The 19,311-nt window shown below is 39.5% G+C and overlaps 1 protein-coding gene across 1 annotated transcript in view; it reads right to left on the bottom strand.

The window, feature by feature from the left end:
• Prex2 (phosphatidylinositol-3,4,5-trisphosphate dependent Rac exchange factor 2) overlaps window positions 1-19,311 on the bottom strand; it is a 307,700-nt gene that overhangs the window by 65,201 nt on the left and 223,188 nt on the right. Inside the window, exon 35 of the mRNA XM_028864566.2 lies at window positions 2,626-2,740. Within this exon, the coding sequence (XP_028720399.1) occupies window positions 2,626-2,740 (115 nt within the window). The remainder of the gene's footprint in view (window positions 1-2,625; window positions 2,741-19,311) is intronic.

Raw genomic sequence — 19,311 nt, 5'->3', positions numbered from 1 at the left:
AGTCGTCCATTTCCTTAAAATGAGTCTATGGATGCATGCTCAAGGCTGTGTGTTCTATAGAAATGCTTCAATTTTGTTTCTAGTTCAAAGACAACCTAGGAATATATTTCACCAGTTGGGAAGGCAAAATTCTCCTTTAACAGTCATCAATGGAAAGATTTTTCTCAAGACTGAACTTAAGCTTCCTAAGCCAAAGCTTCTTAGTCAGGGAATTAGGAACAAATTGATTATGAATTTAAGGTTAACATTTTTCATTGCTATGAAAGGAGTAAGTACATTTTATAGCTCTGAGAAACAGTGATGTAGACAAGGAAGTAAAATTGAAACAGTCTAAGCCAATACAAATCTGAATCATTAGGACCTCAGAATGCATTTACTAACGAAGAGGAAATAAGTAACTGAAAAAGGGGCGGGTGGATTAAATCTTCCTAAAAATGATACATGATGGATGAAGCCGAGAGCATGGGAGAAGGGCCAGGCTGTGAAACCAGTCAGGTAAGTTTTACTAGAAAATCACCCGGACCAATACACATCCCTGCTGTTCATTTTAGGAATTAATTTAATCTTCAGAGTGGCCACATATGTGTGTGGCAGGGAGTCATGATATAATTTTTCAGTTACAAAGACTCAAGCTAGAACAGCTTTTCTCCTTTAAAAATAAACGTTAAGCAAAATAAACCAGACTCTTAAAGATAGGGACCACACTGTCTTACTGGATAACACTATACATTTTTATCTCTCTGGTGTCTCCATGTTCTCCCTTCCAGCACACATACTCGTGTGTATGCACGCATGATCGTGCACACACACACGCACATGCACACACACACACATACACACACGCACGCACGCACGCAGGCACACATGCATGCAAAATCATGAAATTATAAAGAGGGTCGTCATGAGAGCAGAGGAAGAGATTTCAAGAGGCGGGGGCAATAAGAAAACCACAGTAATGGAATACAAGAGACATGGAAGTAGAGGAGGGAAGAATTTAGTTGGAAGGAAGGGGATCAATCAGAGAAGGGAAGAGAGAAGGGGAGGGTACTGAAGGAGGATCCCGAGGGAGAGGGATGAATAGGAATAAAGGATAGCGTCATATGTATATATGAAAATGCTATAATGAAATATACCACTTGGTATGCTAACTCTAAACATTTTTTTAAGTTTAATGTGTCAAGTAATTTTAAAAGTGATCTGCCAACCAGTTCACTCACAAGAGAGAAATATTGTCTAATAATCGTGGAAAGTAAAAGCTTCTCAGTTACCATCCATCCCTTCCACTGGCTATGGTTCATTTTTCTTGCTACTGTAGTATCAAGGAAATCCATGATTCCCCTTTTGGAGTCTTAGTCTTGCTCATAAGAGAATTTTTTAAATGGCCAGAGAAGGGATCTTGAGGATCATTTTATTAGACTCTAGAAGAAAACAACAACAGGACAGGCGGGGTGTAAATCTCAGAAGCTGCATGGAGGAGGGAGATGGAGAGGAAGAAAAAGCCACTCCATGTTGAGTTTGGGTCCACGAACATCTTCATGCTTAGCAAAGCAGCTGCATGGTGGAAGCGGAGGGGACGGAGCACCTTCAGACATAGGTTAAAAAAAAAAAAAAAAAAAAAAGCCCTGAGCATGCTTAGCTTTTTGACTAGGATCCAAAAGGAGGAAAAACCAACCAACAAAAGCAGGCAGGCTTAGCAGTGTGGCATGGGACACAAGAGGCTTCTATGCAGTACAAGTACATCATCCCAATGAGAAGATAACTATTCCTCCCATCTCCCTAACATATCTTCAGTTCTAGTGTTCTAGTAAGGTGACTGACAGGCCCAGCTGCAGGTTCAGTAGTACTCAATGCTCTAATCTTAGGGAAGATCAGAAGGCCAAGTCCCAAGCAGGGCTTGGGCAGAACTCAAATTCCATTCTTTGGGTCAGGAGGGAGGAGCTTTACCTTAAAGAGTCTCAACCAAACCCTCATATCTCTCTTCTTCCATGTATTATTTTAAATCCTAAGGAAAGGAAGCTGACTTTTCCCTTTGTAATGTTACCATGGAAATAGGTTAGGTTCAGAGCCAACCATGAGGGAAGAGTCCATCCTCAAAGGCTTCCAACTCTGCTAAGATCTATAATACTGCACAGTAACAATGTAGGAAGAAATATAATATTAAAATTCAAGTGTTACTTATTTGGATATAGATATAGTTTCCAATAACAAGCACATTGTCATATCTTCACATGGAGCCTTTTTTTTTCTCCCCACATGAGGGGCCAGCTTTTTAATGGCAAGTGAAGGAATGTGTTTTCCCAGCAATTCAATGACCCTTTCTGTAGATGCCACCATAACATGCAACAATGACATTTCCCCTGGAAATAATCTGCTGAACTTTAATTGCATCCCTTTATTTTCTCCAGAAATTAAAACTTCAGCATAAAACATTCCAAGATTCTTTTTCTTATTCATTTTCATGGGGCATAGCCATTAGGGTATTTGAGACATTAAACATTATAAATACCAAAAGGAAATATCAATAATCTAAGCCAATGAAAATGTTATAAATTCTGCTCATGTGGCCAGAATGTACAGTCTAATGTGAAAAGCAAAATCAAGTAAACACAAGTGGAGATCACATACCTGAGCTTCTGATTGTACTGTCTGACCTTTTCCAGGGAGGCCGTGTTTATCTGGGCTTGGAACTCTTCCACGGAAACATTGTCTCTATAGTAATACCCTTCCATGCTTTCCAAGGCTGCAGAAACAAGGTAACAGTTTACATGCAATCTTTTCACTTCATCTCTGTGCCTCCTCTAATCCTACTCATTTTCAATAGATTCACCAGAGTGTCTCATATGAATACATATGCAACAAATGACGCTAAAAATGAATAAAAATGTGCCATGTGCTCTCAAAATATATATCAAACAGTTGGTGAAATTTGTTTTTTTGCTGTTGTTGTTGTGAAGTAGGCAAAGGAAATTTCTGATTTAAACTAGCCTCTATTTTTGAAACATTTTTGAATGCATTGTAGAAGACTAGAATATACTATCCCAAAATACAAGGATTATTTTCAGCTGATTATTTTGAGAAACTGCAGACACAAGAAGTATTCTGAAAACAAAGTAAAACTTAGTCTTTTGTAAGAGGAATTTGTACCCAAAACCGAAGCCTGCATTGTGTGTGTGTGTGTACCTGAACTAGGGGTCAGGTGAGAGGGTTGGAGTGTGGGTTGGGGTAGAAGTCTATATTTACATGCACATTCCCTGTTCTGCACCATGAAGAGAAAGGTGTGAAATCCTAAGAGCTTCTGATCCCTGTACAAGCCTCTGAGATTAATCTATACAACAACACTCATCCTTATTTCCTAGTCACCCCTTATAATCAGACCCTGTTTGTTTCCATGGAAATGCATAAAACAGTCTCTCTTTTCTCCATGGGGTGCATTCTAAGTCAGACCTTGCAGTAGATGCTAACACTAGGAATTGTGCTTAAGCCTATTCAGATTTACACACACACACACACACACACACACACACACACACACACACACTTTTGTAATGCCCTTTCCATTTTCACTAAGCACTTATGAACTGTGGTGCTTTAACTTCTGCAGTGTGATAGCAGAAGCACAAGAATTCTTCAACCTCACAATGTCGTCGGCAGAAGAACTAGTTTTACTCTATCTTGCTTAGTCAAGAGTGTTAACCTTTTCCCAAGAAGGTAGCATTTTATGCCTCTCTTTAGCACGTCCCAATTGTCAGCATCACTATTTTTGCACGTTGGGGTCATCACTCATTAAAATCAGGGCTAGTTGAGACTGAACACTGTCAGGAGCCATTGTCATGAACTACTGTGGGCAATGACGCAATTACAGTTTAGAGCAATTGGTCATTCAGATGTCAACCCACCAGAGGAATGTTCTTTGATGGGGTAACCTGTTGAGCAAGGCTTTCAGGCCATTGATTCTGAATACTGTTTCTTCCATCTAAACTTCCTGTGAAATAACAGCTATGATAACTCTCCATTACCACACATTTTCATAAAATGTATATATGCAATCTCTTGATCACACTCAATCTATGGATACATATATCTGTGGGTGGTCAGAAAGATTACTTTTCACTTAGCTGTATAATTTGACATATAGAAAATGTACTAGGATATGCTTTACAGCCAGATCTATTGTCCCATGAGACTGTAGACACTTAAAGCCTGCCTTGTTCCTCTTACAAAGACTAACAAAAATAACAATCCCACCTCAGTCTAACTCAAACTGCACACGTTTACCTCACACTTACCTTAAAGCAAGTTCAACTAGACTAAAGGCCTTTGTAAATAGACCATAAGTTTAAAACTTTACAGTTATGCACAAAATCAGAGTCACAGGTGTCTACCATGATTACTAACACAAAGCACCCTAAGAAAAGCATGCTGATTCTTCCCTTGCCAAGTCCACTGACAATAGACCTATGTCTCAAAGTCTGTCTCATTTGGGCACTATGGCCCTCCCTCTTTGTCCTGAAACCTTGAAAATGTGTTGCCATGGCAAATGGCTCCGCTCCTTATCGCTTACCCTAGGAATGTGCTTTTGACCAATGAGAGGCAACTCTTGTAACTTTTGCTATTGCTTCAAGCCTCCTGTGAAAGAAGAAAGAATTAAGCAAGATGAGAAGAAGCAGGAAGATGAGAACAGAGAATTAGAGCTAAGAATTATAGACAATTAGGCCAAAAAAATTTAGGAGAATAACAAGAGAATAAAGAGACACGGACTGAAAAAACACTGTGTGAGTAGATTCATTCCTTCATCCTCAGATACTTAATTTTTCCCTTGCTTATGGTAGCATCTCTTTTGAACTTTAAAAAGAAAGCTTTTAAGGCAGGCCTGTGGTGATATTTTATCTGCATCTCCCAATAAAATTTGCCTGGAGATCAGAGGAAAAAGCCAGCCACTATATAGAAGTCAGGCAATGGCTGCACATGCCTTTAATCCTGTCACTTAGCAGACAGGGATCTGTCTGGATCTCTGTGAGTTCAAGGCCACACTGGGAACGGAGCCAGGTGTGGTGGCACATGCCTTAAATTCCAACACTAGTTAACCATGGAGGTCTGGAGGTCTGTACAGACAGACAGGAAGTGACAGAGTTGGGCAGGAAGAAAAAATGGTGTAGCTGGACAGAGAGAGGAAATGAGTTGGCAGAACAGAAAGGAATATAGGCGTGGGTATACAGGAAGTAGGTCCCATTGGAGACTGAAGGTCGGTAAGGTGAGGTTGGCTTGTGGCTTGTTCTATTCCTCTGGCCTCTCAGCTTTATCCTCAATTTCTGGCTCCATGTTTTTTTTTTTTTTTTTTTTTTTTTTTTTTTTTTTTTTTTTTTTTTTTTTTTAAATTAATAAGACCATTTGGCAATTCATTAACACAGGCCCTAAAATGTCTTCATTAGAACACTGAGACCCTGTTATCTGATAACTGAGACCCTGATAACTGAGGTCAACTGAGAGACTAATGGGTAGGTGGCTTATACAAGCATGGTCATACTGCTCACAGACTGATCATTCATGTTTGGGATAGACAAACATCATATTATTCAGAATGGTGTGCAATTGAAACCATGCATCATTGATTTCTAGAATTTTCCATTTAATGTTTTCAGACCATGGTTGCCAGCTTATACATAAAAACACAGAGAAAGTGAAACCACAGAGAAGGGAGAGACTAGTTAAGCTTAGGGTCAAAGCTCAAGGACTCCATCCAGTTCCTGGCCTCACTCACTATGTCACGTTGGCTCTACTTTGCCTCATACACTAACTTCTCTAACATCACTCTCTTCTCTAGTTACATCAGATTCTAGAAATGGCAGGACTGATGAACAGCCATCTTTATGACAAAGGATCAAATTGCCCTCAAGGAAGGGCAAGCCTGGAAGAACAGGAGCCCCCAGGATGAAATCACTCCCCCAGTGTTAGTTACTTTTCTGTGGTTGTAACCTAAGACCCTGACAAAAAGCAACTTAAAGAAGAAAAGAGTGATTTTAGCTTACGGTTCCAAAGGGGACATCGGCCCCATGGCAGGGAAGGCATGATGCAGACCTGGCAGTCAGGAAGCGTGGTGATCGCACTTCAACCACACACACGGGGCAAAGAGTGAGAACAGGAAGTGTTGCTGGGGTGTAAAACCTCAAAGAAAGCCCACTCCCAGGGACATACCTCGTCCAGCAAATCCAATTCCTGAAGCAATGGTTCTCAATCTTCCTAATGCTGTGGCCTCTTAACATAGTTCCTCATGTTGGGGTGACCCTCAACCATAAAATTATTTTTATTGCTACTTCATAACTGTCATTTTTATACTGTTACGAATTGTAATGTAAATATTTTTGGAGATAGAAGTTTGCCAAAGGTGCTGCAACCCACTGGTTAAAAATCACTGTCTTAAAGGGTTCATAACTTCCCAAACAATGCCATTAACTGGGAACCATGGGTTCAAACACATGAGTCTTTGGGGGACATTTTGTATTCAAACCACAACATTTCCCAAATAAAGGCACTTAACCCATGCTTTGTTAGCCCCATAGAAAGCAAAATAGTCATCCTGAGTGATAATGATGATGATTTCTCCAGAAATCTGCTGTCACCTACATGTACGTTAACCATCTCATTTGTTTCTTAGCTACAAAATTTCTAACTTCCTCTCAGCCCATTAAGACAGACACTGGGTCACTGTCCTGCTTTACAGGTACTTCCTTACATGACTACACTGAGACATGCTCCTGTCTCTGCCTTCACCACTGCTTGTCTTTGTTTGGTGCAGAAGGACAGAACATGGGGAGAGCCCCCGGTCCTCTCAGGGTGGCACTTCTACCTGAAAATCAAGTAACTAAGCCATCTCTCATTTCTTTTGGCATCTTCCATGTCCATCCGAGCTATCCAGAGCTGCTTCTTTCATTTGTCTTGGCCTTAATGATCTGTCTTGCTACTGAGATCTTTTCCAACTAACAATTATTATAAAGGGTGGAGAGAAACCAGTTTCTTCCTTCATGATATTCTTTATAAAGCTAAGCTCAAACTTCATGTTATATACATTCTAATAATATATACTACACTTTAGTTATACTATATGTACACACATATGTCTGGTCACAGCATGTATGTAAGCAGAACTGTGCATTAAGATGCATCAGAGCAAACACGGAGCCAAGCAAAGTGGTATTAAGGCAGGATAGAAAGATGGGGGAAACTAAGGGAACACAGGAAAGGAAAGAAGCCCCTTACTCTGGGGTCTGGTTGAAGTCTCTTGAAGCTGAGTGTAAAGAACTCATGCAAAATTTATTGTGAATGTGGCTGACAAAGTTGATATTCCTTTCATATAGACATATTTCAATTGAAAAATGTGAAAATAGCAATAATGAAGGCCTAACTCCCCATGACCAAATATGGGCATTCTCCTTTTCCAATTGTAAACCTGCAGTTATCTGGGAATCTCACATATGGAAGACAATAAACATCATTTACAATAAAAACTGTATCTTAAATTCCATGGCCAGTCTTTCTACCAGTGTGTGATGGAGAGTTGTAATAGTCAACTTCACACAACCTAGAATCTCCCGGAAGACAGTTTCAATGAAAACTGCACAACTCACGGTGGGCTGTGGAGATGTCTGCAGGAACTGTTTTGTTTATTACCTAATGTAGGAGATGCAGCCCGAAAATAAGCAGTGCCATTTCCTGGGTTTGTATCAGAAGCTGTGTAACAGTAAAGAAAGTGAGCTGTGCAGTAGGAATTGCCTCATTCATCTCTCTCTGCTCTCAACATTGGCTATGGCTGGCTGCTCCCAGTGCCTGCTCTGACTCCCCTCAATGAGGGGCTGAAGCCGGAAGCTTCAAGGTTTTGTCTTGAGTTCCCCAATGATGGGATTGTAAACAGAATAAATGTTTTCTTTTTTAAAGTTCCTTTTGTCAGCACATTTATCATAGTAACAGAATTGAAACTAGGCCATCATAGAATCTCATCCAAGGCACTTCAAGATCTCCAAAGGGTAGAGGAATTGCCTAGAAACATTTGGAGCAGTAATTTCAGAAACCACCAGAATCTTCTATGTGACTCTTCTGAAGGTGCTTACACATGGCTTTCTTAAAAAGGCTTCATCTGAGTTTGAGTATGTACAAATCCTTCTCTAATCCTTCTCCTTCTATTGCTGCCTGTGTTTAAATCTAGGCTAACCCTCTTAATAAACCCCAGCTGGGAATCCTGGCATCACATGGGTAAAGCTCCCCACATGTTACTCCTTAGTCAGCTGCAAGTAGCAGCACAGAGATGCATCTCTGGCCCAGGTCCTCTTCCTACTGACATCTTTTTTAGTGACCATGAAGGGACAACAGGTGGCGATGTACTGGGAGTTTCCCTGACTGCTGTTGAATACCTCTGCACCCCTAGTCTGTATGTCACCTTGGGTTTTCTGTTTCTTGGAGAAAGTCGAAAGCCCCACCTGATGTCTAATGACTATAGCTAAAGTCTGAAGGTAGGTGTTCCCCTAGCGTTATCAACATCCATTCCTGAGCCACATGGAACAACCATGGCTATTTGCGAAGGTATCACTGGAAGGTCTATTACCAACATCCAGAGCCATTCTCTTTTCTTCAAGCGATTGGCCAGGGACCCTATCGAGGAGAAGTGACTTTGGGGTAACACCAAGAAAAGTAAGCCTTGAAAAGCAGAAAGTTACAAATCCTAAAAATATTGAGAATGGCTGTTTCTATGCATGCCATTCTCCAGACCTCTCCTGAAACTAGCCTACTACCATACCATACTTTCTATAACTCCAGCAGCCTCAGGCACAAGAACACTGAAGACCTCCTCCTTTATTGCTAGCTTGCTTTACAACCTCAACTTTTCTCCTTGTGACAGCATAATTCCCCACTTTCAGTGCTGAATTCTCCCAAAACACACACACACACACACACACACACACACACACACACACACACTACCATCATCATCATCATCATCATCAAAGTGCTTTCCAAACTTTCTAAGGCAGTGGTTGGTTCTTAACCTATGGGTTGCAACCCCCACATGGGTGGCATATCAGCTATCCTGCATATCAGACAGTTACATTAAGATTCATAACAGTTGCAAAATTACAGTTATGAAGTAGCAATGAAATACAGTATGAGGGAACTGTATTAAAGGGTTGGAGCACTAGGAAAGTTGAGAACCACTGCTCTAAGGCAAAGACAAATTTAAACTATACAGGTCTGCATGTACTAATCATGCCTCTAAAATGTTCTAAAGAAGCATAATAAGACAATTATATAGAGATGGTTTCCAGGGAAATTAGCCACCCAAGCTATGGGGCTGTCCAAAGCCCATTAATGGCAATACTGGAAAGGCTGGTGATGTGGTCTCAGTGTGAGCATTTCAGGTTATTTTCTTTTTCTTCCCATCCTTTTCCTTTCAGACACACTAGAGAACATCAAGAATATAGTTTAGTTTCATTATATGTTTTTTTTTAAGGGAAGGAATTTGGTCTAAAAGGGTATTGTAGGAAAATTCCCCATCTCCAAGGGCATCAGCCTGTGCTGTTTCTGAAATGGGAAGAATTACTGCAGGCTGAACAAACTTCACTCTTGGACCTTTTTGTTCTTACTGCATGTTCACTTGAGGCTCATCATTAATTAGGTGATGTTTTTTGCCTTTAAGATGCAAAATTTCTATTTTGCTTTTATTTTGAGCCATTGGAGAAGTACAGATTTTAGGTTAAGGATTGTTTTGTGTTATGGAGAAGAAAATTAGAATAACAGTCTAGTCCTGGTACATGATAAATCTAAACAAAAGTTATAAATCATTTCATTTTTACATTTATTGTTATATATGGCTATACATTTGTATGCATTGCTCTCATTGAGTGAAAATGAGAACATTACCATCCCAGGCATGATTGAGAAGGTATTTATTGTAGATATGAGGGAGAGAACAGCCAGAGGCATCTACAACAGTCTAGACTGAACATGGCCAGCAGAACAGACCAGGCCATGGGGTTAGTGGGGAGACAAAGAAAAGAGAGACAGAGGAGGAGACAATAAACAGATGAAGAGAGGAGCTAGGAGCCCAGGGTCAAGAGCACTAAGAGAGCACATAGCCAAAATGGCTGAGTTACATGGGAAAGGAAATCTGGGGGGGGAAGAAGTGAAGTTCAGGGGCTGGAGAAGTTTAGGGCAGGGTAGGGTAGGGAATGAGATGTGATGAGAGGAGTCATTACTGTAACTAGCACTTTCCAATGTTTCCAATGCTAGGAGAGACTGGAAGCCAGAGTCCACTTGGATATGTTAACAGGTACCTCAGTCAGCCATTTGTCCTGGGTTTCTTTGGGACTTAATATTCACACGTCCTTATACATTTATACATTGTTTTCTTGGCAGCAAATTGGTCTATAAGTGCATGTTCACATAAATGAAAAATGTTAAATTAGTGTGCGTTATTGCAGTATCACTGGAGTTTTAAGGTAACGTTGCTGGCTCTGGTTTCCAAACAAGCTTAGCCACCAATCCTAGTACATCTATTAAAGATACAAGTGATGGGGAGGGACGAGGGGTAGATTTGACCAGTGTGCCTAAAGTGGAGGGGACAAATGAAGAGATCCATTTACCTCAAACACATCTTTGGTTACTGGCATGAGCATGACTTAAAGGGGAGGACTGAAACAAGAGATAAAAATATTTAGTTGGGCAGTCTTGGGTCAGGCAGTCTAAGGTTTGATTAATGTTGTCTCAGTTCTGCTTCTGAAATATGGTCCAAAGAAGTCCTCCTTGCTTGAATAGGCATGTTGGTCTTCAGGAGATGGCTGCTTATATTCCAGGGTGCAGCCTCACCAGAATGCATGACTGTCATCATCTGGTGGTTCTGCGACACTCTGTAGTCCAAGGCTTGGGACCATGACTTAACTCTGTGCTGTCAGCTTGACAGGAGAGGAAATGACTAGGCAGACATTCTTACTTGATTGACATGCTTACACACAGAGGCAAGCAGGCAACTGGGCGTGGGGGTGGGGAGGAAGGAAGATGGGCAGGGGATAAAGACAGAGATGCTGAGCTTCAATCATGCCTTTGTTGCCTTGTGGACCCAAAAAAGAGGCCACTGCTTTCTTTACAAGGCACCTTCTGAGTAACTGCTATTATAGGAATTAAATTGCTAGTAGATTAGTTCATTTAAATAAGTTTGTAAAAGGAAGTAAAAATGTCTCCGGGGTTGTTAACATGTTTGGCCTGTGTTCTATATGCAGTTTCCAGACTTTTAAGTTTTTAAAGGACAATAAGGCAGAAAGGAGCATCAAGTAAGAAAAGATGGATATAGAAAGTTCTAGACATTATGAGAATGCAATGAGAAGAATATGAAATAGATTTTAGTAAAGAAGATTAATCAGAAAAGGCTTTGAGATTAAAAAAAAAGTTTGTCCCTAAAGGAAAGGGCCCATTCAAAGGACAGAGAGGAAGAATTAAAGACGAAAGCAGAAGGCTTAAGCCTGTCTCATTGGAAGGGCTAAGTCATAAGAAGACTGATAAAAGTGAGTCTTGAAGATAACATCTATATGATTGCATTTACTATAATTCAAGGTATTTAGAATTTTCCTAGAGACAGAATTATTTTTAAAGGTGGTTATTTCATCAATCTGCTCCAAACAATTAAAGGAAGCTTTAAAAACGAAATAATAATAATAATAATACATGATAAAATATAGTCAGTAACCAGTCTCCTCAGCCAGATATCCCTACATCAGTTTTTAAATTTGACTTTTGGAGAGCTGAAGAACTGAACACAATAATGACAGCCTAAAAAGCCCAGGAATGCCACAGTGATAGCCTTAACTCTGGGGAAGGGTGAGTTTTCCAATCAGAAAAGATCCTGCCCTTCAGAAAAATCCCAGGCTAACGGGGACTGAACAATTCCCAGGAAAATGGAAGAAAGACTATCTAAAACTGGGTCTTAAAGACTAGGGTAAAGAGGGCTGGCATTGGAAATGAGTGTCCCATCCCAGAAGGTGGGGGGAGATGGTTTTTACCCCTAATTACTGGTTGTCCTGGAGAACTAAAGTCTCTTAAGGATCCTCAGAGAAAATCCCCTCAAGCGACTACAGATATCCATCAAGAAGCCTGGATTAACTCTTGACATGGCAGGTATGATGGAAATACTTCTTTCTTTTTGAAAGCAGGGGCTCCCTTCTCTCCTTTCCTTGAAAACCACAGCCTTTTCTAAAAGTGTTTATCATAACCACCATTGATGGGAACCTCCAAACTAAATGATCCAGTGTGCCTTGAACACGAAGACTGGGAGATATAATTTTTTTCTCAAGCTTTTTATTTCTTCCTGAAGATCTTGTCTTTTTGTTATGAGGAGATGGAAAACCCTCTGCAGGGTCTTTTGGTACCTTGTTGATCTGTATATAATGCTCCACTTTCCCAGGTTTAAATGCCAATGGGAAGTACTGATTAGTCCAGAATCTAAAGGCCATTAGTTAAAGAGCAGTACTTCTCCATTCAGCAAACTCAAATATCTATACTTTTTAACCCCAAATTTCCAAATGAAACGGCTTAGCTATGTCTTTGAATTAAAGGACAGTTCCCTTGGACATACTACATCTTAGAAAAGAGGACCTATCTTTGAACGGATAGTATGTCAACTGTTCAGTACCCCTGTACATTGGTGCCATGGAGATTCAGAGATTGGTGTGACCTGTTAGAAAATATAGCAGCTAAAGAATTAAATTCCCTGGTTTGAAAAAATATATGTTACTTCAAATAAGAAAAAAAAGATGCATAAAGGTATAGATAGTATAAGGGTGCAATGAAGGGATGAGTATGAAAGATTTTTGGTAACAAAAGTTAAAGAGCAAATACACTTCTTCTAGATTTAAAAAAAAAAAGGAAAAGACTATTCCAAGACAAAGAGAAAAGTGAAGAAAGTGGATAACTTGAACCTATTCATAGAAATAGCTAAGTCACCAAAATACTGACAAAAGACAAAACTTAAAGATAACAAGTATATAATAAAAATAACGTTTAAGAGTTGTAGAATATTGGGTGCCTCAATAAAAGGTTCAACACGCCCCACAAAGGTGGAAATTTAGGGTTATTCTGAACTCTGGGACAATGAGCTCTGACCTCCAAAAGAAAGATCCTCTGATGGTTTAAGGCAGCACAGAGCCAGCTCGGAGCCTTTGCAGTATGGCTGGGTCCTATGGAACTCATTGCCTACACACTGGCCTCAGAGCTCAGCCACTTTAGGAGGCTACTCAAGCCCATCTCTGGAACCCTCTGATAGATGAGTAAACCACCATGTTTCCAAAAGCCGAAGAAGTTACTGTTATGAGCCCAAGCCTTGAGAATCCAGAATATAGAGGAAAGTCTTTGCCTTTCACATAGCAGAAAAAGAAAGCATGGACGGAAGTCCAGAAGCTGAGGAACATTCTCAGACTTGGAGCTCATTCTTCAGAGCAGCTGGACTCTATTGTGGTGATATTTTATTCGTACTGAAATGTGGTGGTATTTTATTTGTGCTTTAATAAATAAAGCTTGCCTGGAGATCAGAGGAAAAAGCAACCCATTATAAGTAAACAAAGAAGTCAGGCAACAGTAGCAAATACCTTTAATCCTATCACTTGGCAAGCAGGGATTTGTCTGGATGTCTGGAAGTTCAAGGCCACACTGGAAACAGAGCCAGGTGTGGTGGCACATGCCTTAAATTCCAACACTAGTTAACCATGGAGGTCTGTACAGACAGGAAGTGACAGAGCTGGGCAGGAAGAGGAAGTGATGTAGCTGGACAGAGAGAACAAATCAGATGGCAGAACAGCAAGGCATATAGGTGTGGGTAGACAGGAAGTAAGTTGCATTTGGAAGTTGTGGAATTGGTGAGGTAAGGTTAGCTGTGGCTTTCCCTATTTCCCTGATCTCTCAGGTTTTCACCCCTATATCTGGCTCCATGGTTTTTGTTTTTGTTTTGTTTTGTTTTTTAATTTAATAAGACCCTTTAGAAATTCAGCTACACTCTATAGCATGTGAGAGGCCAGGGCATTTACAAGCTCTAACAGCTATAGCAACGGTAGGAGATGAGGTAACTGAACTCACTCCGGGACACTAGAGAGAGGTCCTAAACCCTCACCAAGTTCATAGCATCTTTGGAAACGAACGATACCAATGGTTAACTATCTAAAATGAAGCACTTTATTGGGATCACTATAACTGATCTTTAAAGTTTGGCACATGGTAAGCCTACTAACTTTGGTCACGTTCCAGAAACACACAAATTAGCCCACTCCTGTGTGGGGCCCATGGATCACAAGTGTATACAAGTGGACCTGACTTAAAAGATGAACCCTTAATAAACCCATGTGCAGTTGTTTACAGATGGAAGCAGCAACACAGACTTGGGAACTGACAGGCAGGAATGCAATAGCGGCTTCCAGAAGACAACAAAGGCCACAAGCCTGCCTCACAAGCTGAGCTTATCAACTTAACCAGAGCTTTCTAAGTGGGAAAGAAATCAATGGGTCAATGTTTACACTGATGCTAAACATGGTTTCCTAGTTCTTCATGTTCACACAGCTGTATGAGAAGAAAGAAGACTTTTAACAGATTTTTTTTTCTCAAAAAATATGCTCCTGAATTTTGTTTCTTCTCTAAGCCATCTGGCAACCCACATAGGTAGAAGTGATCCATCATAAGGGTTATCAGAAGGACAATTCCTTATGACACCAAGGAAATAAACCACAGACAGAAGTGCCAAACACACAGCACTCCAGGGACAACAGAGACGCCTCTTCTACCACTCTCCCCAGGGTAAGCGCATCTTACACAGAAGTAGGAATCAGAGAAGAAATAGGCTGCTAAGCAAAGATGTAGATAGAAAATGGCCAGTGGTGGACTCAGAGTGGACATAAGATTCTGTTGTCCAAAGAAACGTCATGACTCATGTCACCAGAGGAGAGAAGCATTCACTTCTCTAGTCACTCATGCCTTTGAGGGAAAAGATTAAAATCTGTAACTAGAACTCCTAGTTGGGTCTTGTTCTCTTTAGCTCTATATTAATGCAGAAGGTGAAGCCAGGTCACCACTTTACTAAACACCGTACAAAGGAGAGGGCAATCCCCAGAAAAAGACTGCCAACTAGATTTCACTGAGATGTCTCTCTGTAAACCTTCTAGTGTTTGCTGACACATATACAAGATGGATGGACATTTACCACACTTGGATCAAAAAGAAGTAAAATAAGTAATGTAAAGCCTTATTTCCTATAATAAAAGCTCTACCTTCTGGGCCTTTACAGCCTCAAGAGCATCTTGAAGACAAGGTCTTTTATACCTGTGAACCTCAGAAGACTTAAAAGCTTCCTACAAGAAAAAAAAAAAGTCTTAACTTCTTAAATGCTGTTATGAAACTATCCGTTTGCTTCATCACTTCCTTTCAGATCCCATTGGTATGAGATACAGTGAATGACCACAACCTTACACTCTTCCATTGAGTTTGCTCCACTCTGGATTCCTTTTCCTGGAATCATTCTTCTGTGTTTTGTCACAGTCTTAATATGTAAGTCATTTTTTTTTTAAAAAGAGCCCAAGGGATCTTACTTCTAAACTTGAAAATTAAGAGAATGCAGAAACTTGAAAGCCCTTCCCTTGCTATTCTGAGAGATTTTCAAGGGAAACTAGCACTATTATTGGTAGAGTGTTGGTAATATATACCTGAGAACCGGGATAACATGTGTCCTTAGCTCTCAAGATTTACATACTCAGAATCTATGTCACTCTCTACTTAATGTTTTAATGATTTGCTAGCATCATTAGCATGTATCTCTTGATAAAAATGGTCTTGCTATTTTCAGAGTGAATCTTATTAATTAGACATAACAATCTGCTGCATGAAGTGTCATCTGTGCCATTGATGGCAGGAATAATGACATATTTTTTTTACAGATTTCCATCAAATGATGAGATTATACTCTGGTCTCGTAGCTCCTTGGACATTCTTTTATCCCTCTTAGACCAAGCAGGTTGACACTTTTGGTACCTGGATACAGAGTGTCTATGCCCTGATGAAACCATAATTTCTAAAAAATGGATCTTGGGCCATCATCAAATCGTGGTGATCAAATTCTCACAGGAGAAAATTGAGGCACAATAGAAAAATAGGGAAAATTAGGGGAACATGACAAGTTAAAAAAGCCTCTTTATCCAAAAGTCTGGCTGAAGTCTCTCAAAGGTAACAGTTAATAACTTCAGCAAACTTCTTGTGAAGGTTACCTTCATAGAGATAATACTTATTTCATATTGAGACAATTGAATTAAGAACATTACTACAGGGGCTGGAGAGATGGCTCTGCAGTTAAGAGCAGGGACTGCTCTTCCAAAGGACCTGGGTTCAATTCCCAGCAACCACATGGCAGTTCACAACTGTCTGTAATTCCAGTTCCAAGGGACCCAACACCCATGGCAAAAATAAAAATAAATAAATATTAAAAGGTGATAAAGTATATCTGGGCTGGGGAGATGTCTCAGAGGTTAAGAGTACTGGTTGTTCTTCCAGAGGTCCTGAGTTCAATTCTCAGCAACCACATGGTGGCTCACAGACATCTATAATGAGATCTTGTGCCCTCTTCTGGCCTGCAGACATACATGTAAATGGAACACTATATACATAAATAAATAAATATATCTTTAAAAAAAAAGAACGTTAAAACAGCAATGAACTATACTTAAGGCCTAAGAATATATCACTATGTATGGTCATATATTTTTCTCCTTTTCCAACCTCAAACCTGCAGTATTCTGAGAGTCTCCCTTCTGTGACCTTTGGGATCCATGGTTTTACCATATCAGATTGTAACCATACCCAAAGCTCTGCAGAAACAACCTATGCTCTCAGTCACTGAAAACAGAGAGGTTTTCCTTATGACTCAGAGAAGCACTGCTGAAGCCCAGCAGATCCTACACACAGCTATTGCTAAAACAACTAGGCACAACTCGTTCCTGAGAAGACCACAGCCAAGTGGTCTTTTCCTTAAATGCTTACATCTACAAAGAGATTGCTTCTTAATAAATTCTAATTCTGCTTCTTTCTGACTCATTCTCCATTCCTTTTCTGTGGCTCAGAAAAGAACCTCAACTCTACTTAAGTGCATGCCTCTGAAGAAAAGTCCTCAGGCTGCTGGTGACAGCAGTGTGGAGCTATGACTCTGGCCCAAGCCTCACAGTGCTGACTCAAATCTTAGGACAGTGCTTTTACTCAAACGGTGAGTTATTTTAGGTCAAGATAAAAGACACACCTAACATCTCACTCACGTTAAAGGTATTTTGCTTAACATAGTTTTCACTTTACTAACATTTTATTAAGGTTTTTTTGCTTGTTTGTTTGTTTTATAGAAGACACGAATCACACAACAAAACCCAAAAATCCAAGTTTCATATGCAGGCAGCAGCCAGACCAGTTAAGGTTGAAATTTGGCAATGTAAATCCTTTTCCCTTGAAGTGAATCACCAGTCACAAACTCTGATTTTCAAAGGAATGTTTCAAATTTGATTTTTAAAGAAACATCATTTCCTTCCAAAGCTGCTAAATACAGTATTTGTAAACTAAATAATGAGGTTCCACGAATTAACAGAAAGTTACCATTTTCAGATTTTTTTTTTCAAAACTAGCAAGGTGACTACTAATTAGAACTGGTAGTTTTGGTTAAATGGTAATTTTTAATGGTAATTAAATACTAATTAAAATGGTACATTTTAAACATCTTGGATCTAGTACTTATCATAATGACACTTCTAAAGTCTATTACTAAATTTGAATTTTTTCAATAAAAGTCACAACTGTCATGCAATGATGTAGAAGATTTCAGAGGATGCATGCAACATGAACCCCAGCACAGGAAGCTAGCTTTGTGGCTTCTTTTCAAGTTTCGCATGTTTTCACTCCACAGTTTCAACATTAATTAGAAAAGTCATAAAAGACTCAGTAATCTCCAGGCCCTGGATACAGAAAGGAGTAAATGGAAGTCTTCTGATGAGACAGCCTCAAATACAGACAGGGTTCACCCCTGCTAAAGGGTGGGAATTGTTTTTCTGTTACCACGGTGACATTTCAGGAGGCATCTGTCTACCAACAGACATACTTCAGTGCCAATTACTCTTCCTACTTGAGAAGCTAATAGGGAAATCCCAGTTTCCACTCTCAGGAAGCTGTGCCACCATCAGTGGGCAGGTTAATTAATACCTGAGACATTCAGGTTCCTCATTCTGCTCACGGAAAACAAATAGCTACTAATGATGGTTGTGGGGAGATAATCTCATTAAACGATAGTATTAAGAGAGCCTGTGACATGTATAATATAAAATAAAAATATATAAATAAATAAGAACTTATTTATTGAAAGAGTTTTAAGTTCTGGGCAATATGCCAGATATTCCACAGGAGTTAATTATTCAATGTCCTGAGCTATGGATTGTGCTTGAGTGTGCTTACCTAAGCAGACTGTCTGGGCACTGATCAAGGGTTCATACAAGGACACTGTAGTTTGTGGCTTCAGACGGGAAAGATGAGGGCAATGGCCAGGCTTTGGTGGAACTTTGTGTGTATCTGAGAGGTACCTTCCTAAGGACCTAGTGCTGTCCTTAGAGTCCACTCTAATAAGGACAATTATGTAAACGTAACTGACTATAATTTTAATAGCACTCTTCTGTTCTTATTAATTGCCGTTTTCATTATGTCTTTTGACAACAATAAAAAATTTACATGACTATTAAAATTCATAATAACTTAATTTTTTTCAGAAATAGGAGTAATGTCTAAGTTGCCAGAAGTTTTAGCAAGACTTTTATGACACATAATAAGGTTGTGGAGAATGAAAATCAAAAAAGATGAGTTCTGTATTTACAAATTAAATTTGTATGGCCAAGAGGAAGGAGAACAGTATTTCCTATTTTAGCTAAATGGTATGTTTTATTTATTGTTATTTAAATTAACACAAAGCAAAATGGTGTTCTAAGAACTAAATTTCTATTCTCAGGGAAAACAGATTAAATATATAATAACCATGGTGACTTCAAACTTCAAACTTTGTTCTCTAGCATTTTCTTATCCAGTTTCCTTACTTCTTATGCATATAACTCTCAAAGGTTATATTGAAATACTTGATTGAACACATTAGAACATATTTAAAAGCATTTAATTAAAAGTAATATTTAAAACAAGGCTTGAGTTTGCTTGTTTTATTGCTAGCACTTTTTAATTAGAGGAAATAAAACATCCCATTAAACTTAAATAGCTCGCAAAAGAAGGGGGTGG

This window comes from Peromyscus leucopus, chromosome 5 (genome assembly GCF_004664715.2).
Source record: "Peromyscus leucopus breed LL Stock chromosome 5, UCI_PerLeu_2.1, whole genome shotgun sequence".
Lineage (NCBI taxonomy): Eukaryota > Metazoa > Chordata > Mammalia > Rodentia > Cricetidae > Peromyscus > Peromyscus leucopus.
This window is presented reverse-complemented; position numbering and strand designations above follow the sequence as displayed.